Source organism: Branchiostoma belcheri, unplaced genomic scaffold, assembly GCF_001625305.1.
Source record: "Branchiostoma belcheri isolate BF01 breed outbred unplaced genomic scaffold, Haploidv18h27 scaffold21, whole genome shotgun sequence".
Lineage (NCBI taxonomy): Eukaryota > Metazoa > Chordata > Leptocardii > Amphioxiformes > Branchiostomatidae > Branchiostoma > Branchiostoma belcheri.
In genome coordinates this window covers 778180-790176 of record NW_017803602.1, presented here as the reverse complement: position 1 = coordinate 790176, position 11997 = coordinate 778180, and the positions used below count along the sequence as shown (strand labels likewise).

General features: G+C 38.9%; 3 protein-coding genes across 3 annotated transcripts in view; 2 read left to right on the top strand and 1 right to left on the bottom strand.

The window, feature by feature from the left end:
* The first annotated feature begins 220 nt into the window (after positions 1–220).
* LOC109469711 (syntenin-1-like) lies at positions 221–3921 on the top strand. Its single transcript, XM_019768287.1, has 7 exons — positions 221–586; positions 791–888; positions 998–1159; positions 1451–1626; positions 1778–1949; positions 2178–2269; positions 2691–3921. The coding sequence occupies exons 1-7, from the start codon at positions 370–372 to the stop codon at positions 2743–2745; spliced, it is 972 nt and encodes a 323-aa protein (XP_019623846.1). The 5' UTR covers positions 221–369; the 3' UTR covers positions 2746–3921.
* A 2685-nt stretch (positions 3922–6606) lies between these two features.
* The window catches only part of LOC109469737 (ankyrin repeat domain-containing protein 29-like), a 10069-nt gene continuing 4678 nt past the window's right edge, over positions 6607–11997 (bottom strand). The window contains exons 2-9 of the mRNA XM_019768326.1: positions 9720–9818; positions 9263–9358; positions 8536–8634; positions 8232–8330; positions 7999–8097; positions 7758–7853; positions 7340–7438; positions 6607–7063 (exon numbers count right to left, since the gene is read on the bottom strand). Coding sequence (XP_019623885.1) covers positions 6965–7063; positions 7340–7438; positions 7758–7853; positions 7999–8097; positions 8232–8330; positions 8536–8634; positions 9263–9358; positions 9720–9818 — 786 coding nt within the window. The 3' untranslated portion in view covers positions 6607–6964. The remainder of the gene's footprint in view (positions 7064–7339; positions 7439–7757; positions 7854–7998; positions 8098–8231; positions 8331–8535; positions 8635–9262; positions 9359–9719; positions 9819–11997) is intronic.
* On the top strand, positions 10131–11551 carry LOC109469718 (zinc finger protein 239-like). Its single transcript, XM_019768300.1, has 2 exons — positions 10131–10255; positions 10454–11551. Exons 1-2 carry the CDS (start codon positions 10218–10220, stop codon positions 11205–11207), a joined length of 792 nt encoding a protein of 263 aa, XP_019623859.1. The 5' UTR covers positions 10131–10217; the 3' UTR covers positions 11208–11551.

Genomic DNA, 11997 nt, shown 5'->3' with positions numbered 1-11997 from the left:
TTGCCCACTAAAAATCATGAACATCCATTTAAGGATACTCGAGATATCTTGATGACAAGGAAAAAACACCAAAAACCAAGGTCAATTACAGTGACTTAGGAACCCCCCACGAAGCCCATTTTTAGCCTTGACAATGGCCACCCCCAAATCAACCTGCCTGCCAAAAATCGTGAACCTCGGACCATGCCTTCAAACTTTACCGTGCATAATCTACAAAACAGGCCGAAACCGATTTCATAGCCTTCTCGTCGAAGGCAATGACATAGAAATATTGTCACTGTTGCAATTGTGATTGTATGCTGAAGAACTGGAAGGCACATACGGTTGTTGTGTTATGGTGTGATGTTCTGATAATTTGAGAACAGAAGTATGGACTGTCACATTCGCCATAGGTCGTCGTGCGATTTTGGCATGGAATTTTATATGTACATACCCTTCTCCCTTCAGGCACAGCAGTACCAGGCCACACAACAGGCTGCTGCTATCCAGGCCCCTACACAGGCCTACCCTACACAGCCACAGGCCTACCCTACACAGCCACAGGCCTACCCTACACAGGCATCTGGAGCAATGCCAGTTGCTCAATGTGAGTTTTGTTTCCATGTCTTATGCATTTGTAGGTTCTTTATCGTCATGTTATGCAAACATGTAAATACCAATCATACATTTACCAAAGTAAAGTACTAAGTAAGTAAGAATAGTAGTGACTGCAACTGTGAATGTGTGTTTTATAGCTCATGAGCTAAAACAGGTACAAATATATTCCTGACAAGAGTATTTGTCCTTGCAGTCAGCCTGTACCCATCCCTGGATGACTACATGGGACTGAGTCTGACCCCAGAGGAGGTGAGAGCCAATATGCCACAGGTTCTGGAGCCACCACCTTCGGTAAGTTTAACATAATATTCTTATAGTTATAGGTAAACCCCTTCTCCCAACACTTATCATTCACTTGTTGCTGACCACCACATAAAAGCCTTTTCCTGCCCCCATGTAGCAGGCCGTTGTTCCTCGTCCCGCGGGTACCGTGGTGACAGCCCCAATCTCTGGGAACAGCGTGGGAATCCAGCGTGCTGAGATCAAACAGGGAGTCAGGCAGCTGGTGTGCTGTAAGGACGCTAGTGGCAAGATCGGACTCAGAGTCAGGCACGTCAATAAGGTAGGTAAAAACACTTAAAATGCAGTCTCGGCTATGAGTTTCAGAAATGGAACACACGATAGTATTAAATGATTTGGGTGGCTGAAGTGTGTGTTTGTGTATGTTTGTCTGACAGTAGGTTGACAGCACAGTAGGGTGGGGGAAAGATTGAAAGAATGAGTGGAGGTCAAAAGGTCAGATGGAGGAAAAAGGGTGAATGTGAAGGTCTCAGAATCTGTCTGGGATCTTGCTCTAAAAAGCAGTCTACATGGGAGGATTTGAATCTGACTAAACTTGTCATGTATTTTCCAGGGTGTGTTTGTGGCCTTTGTGCACAAGGACTCCCCAGCAGCGTTGGCAGGCCTTCGTTTTGGCGACCAGATCCTGCAGATTAACGAGGAGGTGGTAGCTGGCTGGGACATGGACAAGACAATGAAGTACCTGAAGAAGTGCCCACCAGACAGGATCGTCTTTGCTGTCAGGGACAGGTGAGTTTTCTTTTTCTAGTACAGCTGACATGCATGTTCAGTAATTTTTTACCAAGCATATTCTATGGAAGATATTCAAGTGTCTCCAAAAGTGGATGTTTCATGGACTTGCAATGCACTGATTAAAGTTTATTGTTTTTCCTGTATGCAGGCCATTTGAGAGGACAATCACCATGCAGAAGGACAGCTCCAACCACATCGGCTTTGTCTTCAAGAATGGCAAGATCACAGCCATCGCGAAGGACACGTCCGCCGCACGGAACGGTGTTCTCATTGAGCACCAGCTGATCGAGGTCAACGGGCAGAACGTTGTCGGACTGAAGGTAAAGTTTGTTGTTCTTTACTTGTTGATCACTAACTGGTACCTAAGTATTATTTCAGGTCACTGGCTTACATGTAGCTGTTGGTTTGTGTGTCTGTCCAGAGAGAGTAAGTTGACAGCATCAAAAAGTCACACAGCGAATGGGACAAGATCTATATGAAGGACCATGAATTTGTGTCTTGCTGTGACCTGAAGTAACATATTGTCATTTTGTTTTCTTGTTTTACAGGACAAGGAGATTGCTGAGATCATTGCAGCAGGGGGACAGACTATTACCATCACCATCATGCCCACCTATGTGTACAACCACATTGTCAAGAAGTAAGTCCACTTCTTCAAATATTACAGTTTTTATGCTTTTTTTAAAATAAGACTCGGTAACCTTTTCTCAAATGAAAAAAAGACAAGTAGTTTTGAACTAGTCTGGGCAAAGTAATTTTTTTACATTTTTATGCCATGTGTCCTCCATGCAAAAAAATTTCAAACAACATAAGAATATCATTTTTATGTAATTGTACAGTATACATACAAGTCCTTATTGCATCTTGTCAGTGCTTTGCCTTACACAGTGACTGTACATTGTGCCTTCTATCAACATTGTATAATTTACATGTACTACTAGATTGTAACAACTCAATGTATTACTATTAGCCAGTAGTCTCATCTAATACAATTGTTGTGAAATGAACTTCCACTTGATTAATTTTGATACTAATCTGATGTCCCCTCCTCACCTTCGCAGCATGGCAGACAGCTTGGTCAAGAAGATGATGGACCATTCCATTCCAGACCTGTAAACCACTTCTTACACAGAACTCTGATGTCAAAGGAACATCCACACATACAGGGGCTTACCTTTGTACATAAGTCAAAGAGGAACTCTATAAAATGTAATTATATCTAAGCAGAAATCAATGCTGATGTAAGGGCTGTAATCCTGTGTAGTTAAACTGTGGCTTATGGACAAGTGACATGTGATGTCACCATGCAGGCCTTGTGGTCTTAAATTCATCCTCAACTGACGGATTGTAATGCAGCTGTAGAATTAGAAGAAAATCTCAATAACTACATTTCGTGTGCAGGGTTTGCCTCAGTCAGAACAAGCTTTATGTGCTACTCTTAATACCAGGTACTTTTATGAACATGTTTTGACACAGGTTGGGGAAAACACAGTGGAAGGCAAGGCATGACTGTCATTCAAAATTGTAAAATATATTTTACTAACTGTAGACTTTATTGTGTTTTTGCCTAACAAGGGTGAACATTTATCATTTGAGTTTGTTTTACACATAATACCAAAGTCTCCAATGACACCTGCATCATGGAGTGCTTTCCTCTGTGAAAGAATTGAAACAAGCTGAGTGGGTATTAATCATTCCATTTCATGTTTTTAATAAGTTAATATTCTCTATATCAAGTAACGTTGGGTCGTGGAAAAAGAGTAGGTCTTGATATAATGTGAGATACTGACATGTTTGGCAGATGTATAATTTTATAAGCTGTATACTAGAAAAGAGTGAAGTTATAGTTGGCTTAGAGCTGTTCTCAAACAAAAAGAACAACCAATCAATTAATTAAAGAGGATTTCAATGAATTATTGTTGATTGTTTGTGAGAATTTGATATTATTTTATACTTAATTTTGACTTAGTCAATAAGATTTGCTTGGTAGAAAGAAAAACAATGTCTCTGACCAAAGTTAATGCTATATTTCAGGAAAAGTCTTTCATGTGATTGTCCTGAAGGTCAGCATAGTTTTCATCTACAAGTGATTTACACTATACTACAATTTTTATCCCGTATGATATTGGACCTTTATTTTGGTAAAGAGGGTGCATAATGATTTACAATTCTATCCAAATTATACCCTGCATGTTATCTATAAAGAAGATTGTACATGTATATCTGAAATTGTTACTCCCATTACAAATGTCAAATAAAGTGAAATGAAGTGCTCTTCACTGCAATTATCAACACTTAGTGTTTGTTTTCTTTCCATCCTGTCAGGTTCTTGCTTTTTCAAAGAGAATGCTACTGTATGAGTGGCTGGTATTTGTATAATTGGGGATTTCATAATTACATGTTCTTGGTAACATTAGGTACCAGATATTTTGTGTTGGTGATTTATTTTTCCTTTTTTTGTCTGAATGAGGCTATCCATTGATAAAGATCTTACTATTAATGATCCAATACAAAATTCATATATTTTTTGTGCGTAACAGCATGGTCACATTCTCACAGGCCACTGTGTAATTTTAAGGCCACAGAATTTTTAAGCAGTCTGTTACAGAACCAACTGTGAGCATTTTCCATTACAAGATAGCTTCATTTTGCAGGATACATCCACTATGACAGCTATTCTAAGAATGAGCTCAGTTTGCAATCGTATGACAAATGTGACCAGAACTTATATAAGATGCCTCACACATACTCTTCTCTGCGTCACAGTTGTTTGAAATAAAATAACAACTCCAGGTTGAATATCAATTTTATTATGCCATGAATATTTGTATCTCACAACATTTAATAATATAAAAAAAATAGAATTAAATAATAAACTTAGTCTATTACAAGTAATGACTCAGATTGTCACAGCACCCTTCACAGGTGACAGTCAAATTGTCCTCTAGTTGATGCACTACACATCATCTGGATTGTCTGGTTCTAGTAATTTTATAAGTATGCATAAATAATATATGTAAATATTCAAATGATTTGTCTTCAATGAATGCAATATTACAAAATTATGTGCCCTGTGATATGTGGGTGTTCCAAGCTTTTTGGCAAAAATCAGCCAATCAAAACTCAGATGGTCTGATGTAATTTGGGTGACCAGTGGAAATATGTACATGACAGACACGTCATACAGAACACATCATACTGCAAAACACATCACTGCTACTCTAGTAACTATTCCTCCATACTCCATCTCACACACAGGTCAGTTGATCTTCTTGTCCTCCGCAGAGGTCACGTGCTGTAGGGAATACTTAAAGTACAAAAGCTACTGTTACATTTACAATTACATAAGCAACACAGCAACAAAGATGTATTCAAAGTTTAGGCAACAAGTATTCACCTACAATTCAAAATCGATGTGTCATACATCATTCTTTTGTGTAACTAATTATTGTTTCTAAGGATGTCCTGAGTTGGCTTAGATTGCATACATTTATACTAATGCAATGCCACATTCAGAATTGAAATACCTGTATGCTGGAATTTGCAAAGCATGCACAGACAAAAATGTGTCTAGTAGATAGTTTTATCCAGTAGACAAAGTGCAAAGTTGGCATTGTCAATGACTAACTGATGTCCATAACTATGTTTATGCTATTATGCAATGCCACATTCAGAATTGAAATACCTGTATGCTGGAATTTGCAAAGCATGCGCAGACAAAAATGTGTCTAGTAGATAGTTTTATGCAGTAGACAAAGTGCAAAGTTGGCATTGTCAATGACTAAATGATGTCCATAACTACTATAATGTACATACATGTATGTGTCTATCCTCGGTTTGTAATGTTCTAGCATGGGAGGACAGACATCTGTATAATAGTGGCTTATTTCAAAAATCAAAACTATATATAACTAGAATTCCGAGACCTCATACCTCCATGAAATATGATCTTGATATGTAAATGTAAATTTCTTCTTTAATTGTGCAAATGACCTCTGCATTAACATGATATATGCATCGTGATGTATGTTAACTTTTGATTAACTTACAGATGTCCCAAGTATGACCTTCTCATCATTCACCATTACGAAATCATAGAAGTTTCGCATTAATTATTCAAATTAGGTCATCATTTGCATAATTAGTATCTGTTGAAGTTCCACCTGCCATAGGTTACATACATTACATGTATGTAAGTAGTATAATGTAAAACACTGTAATTATAGAATTTCCTCATTAATTATGCCAATTAAGTCCTCATTTGCATAATTTGCATTTAATTATGTTCATCTCTCTCTCGGCTACCTACACACCAAAAATAACGAAAATATGTTGTTCCTGTCTGGACTTTTCGCATTAATTATGCAAATTAGGTCATCATTTGCATAATTAGTATCTGTTGAAGTTCCACCTGCCATAGGTTACATACATTACATGTATGTAAGTAGTATAATGTAAAACACTGTAATTATAGAATTTCCTCATTAATTATGCCAATTAAGTCCTCATTTGCATAATTTGCATTTAATTATGTACATCTCCCTCTAAGCCACCTACACACCAAAAATAATGAAAATATGTTGTTCCTGTCTGGACTTATTGGCTTTTAAACATTTAGCCAGAAAGTGCCCTGCAGTTCCAGAACAAGCCGCTAGGGGGCCCAAACTCATGTGACTTCTTCCCAAGCACGAGAGCTACCTATCATCCAAATTTCATGACCCTAGCATGTCCAGATCGCGAGATATCAAAACCGGAAGTTGCGCTGCAGTACCAAGGGAAGCCCACTAGGGGGACCAAAATCTAATCATTTCCAGTTTTCGTCACACCCTACCAACACACCAAGTATGAAACCAATCCATCCAGGCGTTCTTGAGTTATCTTGTTGACCAACAGACGGACAGAAGGACAGACGGACAGACGGACAGATAAACGCAACTGAAAATATAACCTCCATGACACATTTCATGGAGGTAACAAATGGAGACTGCATTTCCCCTATCTAAGGTAAAAAATAAGTCTCTGGCTGGCATCAAGTTCCTTAAACAAAGTATCAAAACTCATGACACTGGATGCCAGTATGAAGAACCAACCACCACTCTACAATAAACCTTTGGATTTTCTTTCTAATATCCTAACTAGCTTTAATACAATTACATTAATTTCTGTATCATCTTTCAAGATTCGTTTCATCACAAAATAAGCAACATTTCTCTCGATTGTACATGATACTGTATATCTTGTGACCTTTCCAATGACTTTCCAATCAGTGTACATATGTGGCACAATACCTTGTGATGATGTATGTCACTACATACAAATGTTACAATACACTGCCTCATACTGTTGTTTGGTAAGATGGTCTAGCCTTCAATAAAAACTCTGCTATGACATCATACCCAGCATCCCTTGCCAACTCGGCCGGGGTCTGTCCTTCCTGCAGAAATGAAAGACAAATAAATTTAAGGTCAAATTCAAAGCAAGCAGACTGTAAATCTTGAAGCATCCACAGTGGTTTTATTTGCATTGGTTTTTGCGGTGACCTCTCCACTCCAAAATCATGACTTGTATTTCAAACTACAGAGCTGTTTAAACTGTGAATCTAAAAACTGCAAAAAATTTCTTTCCCACAAAATTGAGAGTGAAAGTAAATTAAGTTAAACAGTATTGTGGAAATACAAATACAAAAACAAGTAATACTAAACATTGTTACCTTATTTTTTAGGTTGACATTTGCTCCTGCAGCTACCAAGTCCTTGACAACTTTCAGGTGCCCAAATAATGCTGCAGCATGTAAGGCACTTTCCCCATTCTGAAGAAAAATCATAATAATAGTTTGATTGATGTTTTTAAACATAGCACAGAGCTACTGTCATCTGGTTATTTACATGCTATTTGATAGTTGTTCCTCAGTAATGGTGGTAGAAACTAGTACACCAGTCCTACATTTTGAACATGTACCTAGTATATATATAGAAAGGCACATGTATCCCTGGTTAGCTCATGACTTAATAGTGAAGACAGTCTTGACCGAGATGGATGAATGATGACTACACAAAAGAAATCTACAATGTCATATAACAACAGAGAAGTAGTGTTTTACACTGTTGACTGTGTACTTGGCTACTCACATTTAAAAGTTCAAAGGTGGCCCCATGGTTGACCAGGCTCCTAACAACCTCCACATGTCCTTTATGTGCTGCTTTAAACAGTGGAGTAGCTCCATCCTGTATACACGACATACATGTCATATATAAATCAACATGTTTTGCTAGCATGAAATTTCATCTGAGTTGGTAAATTACATTATGGATAGGTTGCTAAAAGCTGATATTATTGCTTCTTGTATGAGAGAAGATGAAGATTACTAACCTCCCTGGCAGCATCGACCTGTGCACCTGCATCCAACAACTCCTTCACAATATCAGCATGGCCCATTTGGGAGGCAATCCACAGGGGGGTGGCCCTGTCCTGAAAAAAAAATTCATCAGATGTACTCTAGACACCAGACTCTCGAAAATGGGTCTATCATTTAAGTTCAAGTTTGTTCTATAGGAATTCAGGTATATCATTGCAAATTTGGCAGAAAGAGAGATACAACATACTTTTCTTATCTGATTCTCGTTGGCACCTTTAGAGAGGAGGAATCTGAGGAGCTTGCAGTGTCCATTCTGGGCTGCAATAAACAAGGGAGTGGCTCCATCCTGTGATAAAAGAACCTTACAGGTTAAAGGATGACAGAACTAGTACTGTGGTCTTGTCTTTTGCAATCCATGCCCAGTTTGTGCCACACAAAGTTGGCCTTCTATACCTGATCCCTTCTGGCAAGAACCCTAGCCCAATGTCAGCTTTTAAGTGAATGAAATGTAAACACTTCTGAAATGTATGTATAATGTTGATGTTACTTACGGCCATGGTGGCATGTATGTTGGCCCCCCTCCCCAACAGCTCCCTCACCACAGCCAGATGGTTGCACTGACAGGCTACAAACAGTGGAGTCCCTCCGTCCTGCATGGGAGATGGCAGATATAAGTTTAGGAAATTGAAATTGCAAGAGCCACATGCAGTAATACATATCTGAAAACCCTTTTCCTGCTGATATCTTTTACACAATATGTTTTCAAATAATTTGATGTCTTAATCAGGTCACAGGACTTTTCTGGCATAGTTACTTCAGCATCCGTTGTGTTTTGCTGCGGTGTGAGGTTTTGCACAAGAAATACCCCCAAATCCTACATATACAGGGCGCTATATGGGTGGTGCTGTATGTGGAAAAATATGGGCCCCGCAGGACAAGGGTTTAAACAAATAAGGTTTTTTTGACACTCTTTAGTGCACTCTTTTTTTACTCTACAGTGTAAATCAAAATAATACAACACCAATACAAATGTGAATGGTTTTCAGCACCAAGGACAGAGTAACTACACCTTGCACCAAGGACAGTGCAGACAGGTACTGAGGCTATTAAAATTTCTTGCTGTCTGACAGAATACCTATGGAACATTATATTCTTGGTAATTCTACTCTGTGCATTCATATGATATACTGAAATATACTGATAATTGATAACATCATGTCCATGAGCAGTAGTATCCATATCTACCTGTTCATTTAAACTGGCTAACACCTACATTACTGGGGGATGTTCCACAGGAGCACCCTTGTCCAGTAGTAGCTTCACAATGTCCAGGAATCCTCCCTGTGCAGCAAAGAACAGTGCACATGTTCCTGTCTGAGAAAACAAGCAAAACAAGAACAATGAAATGAAAAAAATAATAATCCTGATCCATTGTCATTTCTATGTAGACATCTGCATGCAACATGAAAAAAGTCATTTCAGGTTGCGACAGGAGAAATATGAAAATACAAATGTAAGTAAAAAGGCCAAGTCAGATATTCATTTACTCAAAGTCAAACTGGTGCAACATGTACAAATGAAGGAGTTTGGTAAGCTGCATGTGACATGGGCCCACAATTTATAGCAGGTATATGTGCAAAGGTAAGATGTACATGTGTATTGTCTTGTCCAAACAATGCCTTAAAAATTGTGCTACAAGATAAGAATCTTCATATTTTAAAAACTTAGACCATACATGTCTCCTGATATGTGGTGATGCCCCTTGGTCCAGTAGCTCCCTCACACACCCATAGTGATTGTTGGCTGCTGCAAGTATCAACGGTGTGGTGCCTTCCTGTAATGTACAAAATGTAACAGACAACATTTAGCTCTTACTCAAACAACAGGAGCTAACTGACTCATTAGCATGAACCTTGTCTTAGCTTTGCCTTGTCTTTTGTCTCCTATGGTCTGTATAAAATTTGTCTTCACCTCATTTACATACCAATTACAGGCATTTATCATCAATTTCAGGCTGTGCAGCTGGTAAAACCAGTAAGAACAAAAGTAGTCTAATCTCTCCAAATGCAAATTAGTGCATCAACATTGTTCTTTGTTTTGTAATCAAGTAAATACATGTACCTACCAAACCAGTATTATCACTAGCCAACCACCATTTAGTTTAAAAAGACTTGACTATTCAGATTCTGTCATTTCCTAAGGCTCTAGGATCGGTGTTGCTGTTGAGGGAACGATGTCGTGCAGTCCTTTGGTTTGGAGTGTTACATCTGGGTATGTACAGTATTATTTCTGTATTTTTATCATTTACTAGTAATTATATACTACGTCTTTCATAATGCATAAGGTGTTTGACCATTCTGAATACATCTAGATCACATGTACTTCCCGTGATTCAAAGCCAAGATACTAGTATGTTTGACAAAATATTCACTCTAAAAACACTTAATGTGACTTCTTTCTTTTTCACAGTGGTTCACTTATCTTGGAAAGAAGAGCTGAACTCTGCAACCAGTACTCAATTGAGAATGTGGACAAACTGCAAGGAGGTAACATCTACAACACCCAACGGTACGTCGGCAACATGACAATACAGATGCAGCCTAGCTCTGGTGAAAAATCACCCAAGGAGTCTAACAGCGAGTTACGTCAAATCAAACCACAAACTGGAAACAGCACTAGGCAGAAACTACACCAATGTGGAAAGTGTAGTATGCAGTTTGGTCGACCAGGTCAGCTGAGGGAGCACATTATACTAGTCCACAATGGAGGAAAACCGTTCAGATGTGAGGAATGCGGCAAACACTTCACCACGCTGAAAATTCTCAAGAGACACATAAAGAATCACACAGGAGAGAAACCGCACCAGTGTAAGCATTGCAGCAAAAGTTTCGCTCAGTCTGCTAATCTGGCCAGGCACGTGCTAACTCACACCGGGGAGAGACCCTACGGGTGCGGAGAGTGTGGGAAACAGTTCACTCAGCTGGCAAATCTGAAGGATCACATGCGGACTCACACAGGCGAGAAACCGTACCACTGTGACGAGTGCAACGAGCAGTTCACAACATTGTCGCATCTGAAGGGACATATCATGAGGACTCATGATAGAGAGAGACTGCACTATTGTGATCATGGGAAATGCAATAGAAGCTTCAGTGAAGTAGCTGATCTGATAAAACACCATCAGTTATGGCATGGCACCAAGGGGACAGCTAGTGATGACTGATTCTGTGAACAACACAGTTACTATATAATTATGTCTTACAACTGTTGTACTATTGAATCTGGAAAATGCCACAATGTTTAAATAAGTCTGTATTTTCGACTGTTGAGACTCTCAATAGTAGTGCCAGAATGGGGACATATGGGGGTATGTACTTTTTGAGGATGAAAATTGCATTCCTCCAGTCTCAGGATGACGTAATAATAAGTTCTTAAGGCTAAATACTTCTATAACTAAGTATAAGAAGCCAGAAGACAGAAAATAAGTCCAGTCAGACGTTTAACATTATACAATGCATTTTTAACCTTTATACTAGCACTCAAATATTAAACATTTTACCTACTTGACTGTGCTCACAGTGTCAATGATTAACTTCTACCATATATACTACATACGATAGTATACTGATAGTAGTGGTGGTTCCTTTATTTTTTCTTTGTAGGATGCAAAATAAATATTTTAGTTTCAATTTCTCAGTAGAGTGAATTACACCGAATTTCATATTTAGTCTTAAAATTTTTCAAGATGGTCCAAACAACACTACTGGTCATGACCTGGTACATTGTTAGACTTTGACCTGAGGTGGGGCAGCCACATCATAAGCAGAATCAATAAAATCATGGCGGCAGCTCCGCTAAGTTTGGGGCAGAAATCCTTGAAGACCTGTCGTGCAGCATCTGCTTGGATGTGTTCACCAGGCCCAAGGTGCTGCCATGTCAGCACACCTTCTGTCAGGACTGCCTGCAGGACCATGCTAGAAATGGAAGGACTTTCAGTGCCCAACTGCCGTCTG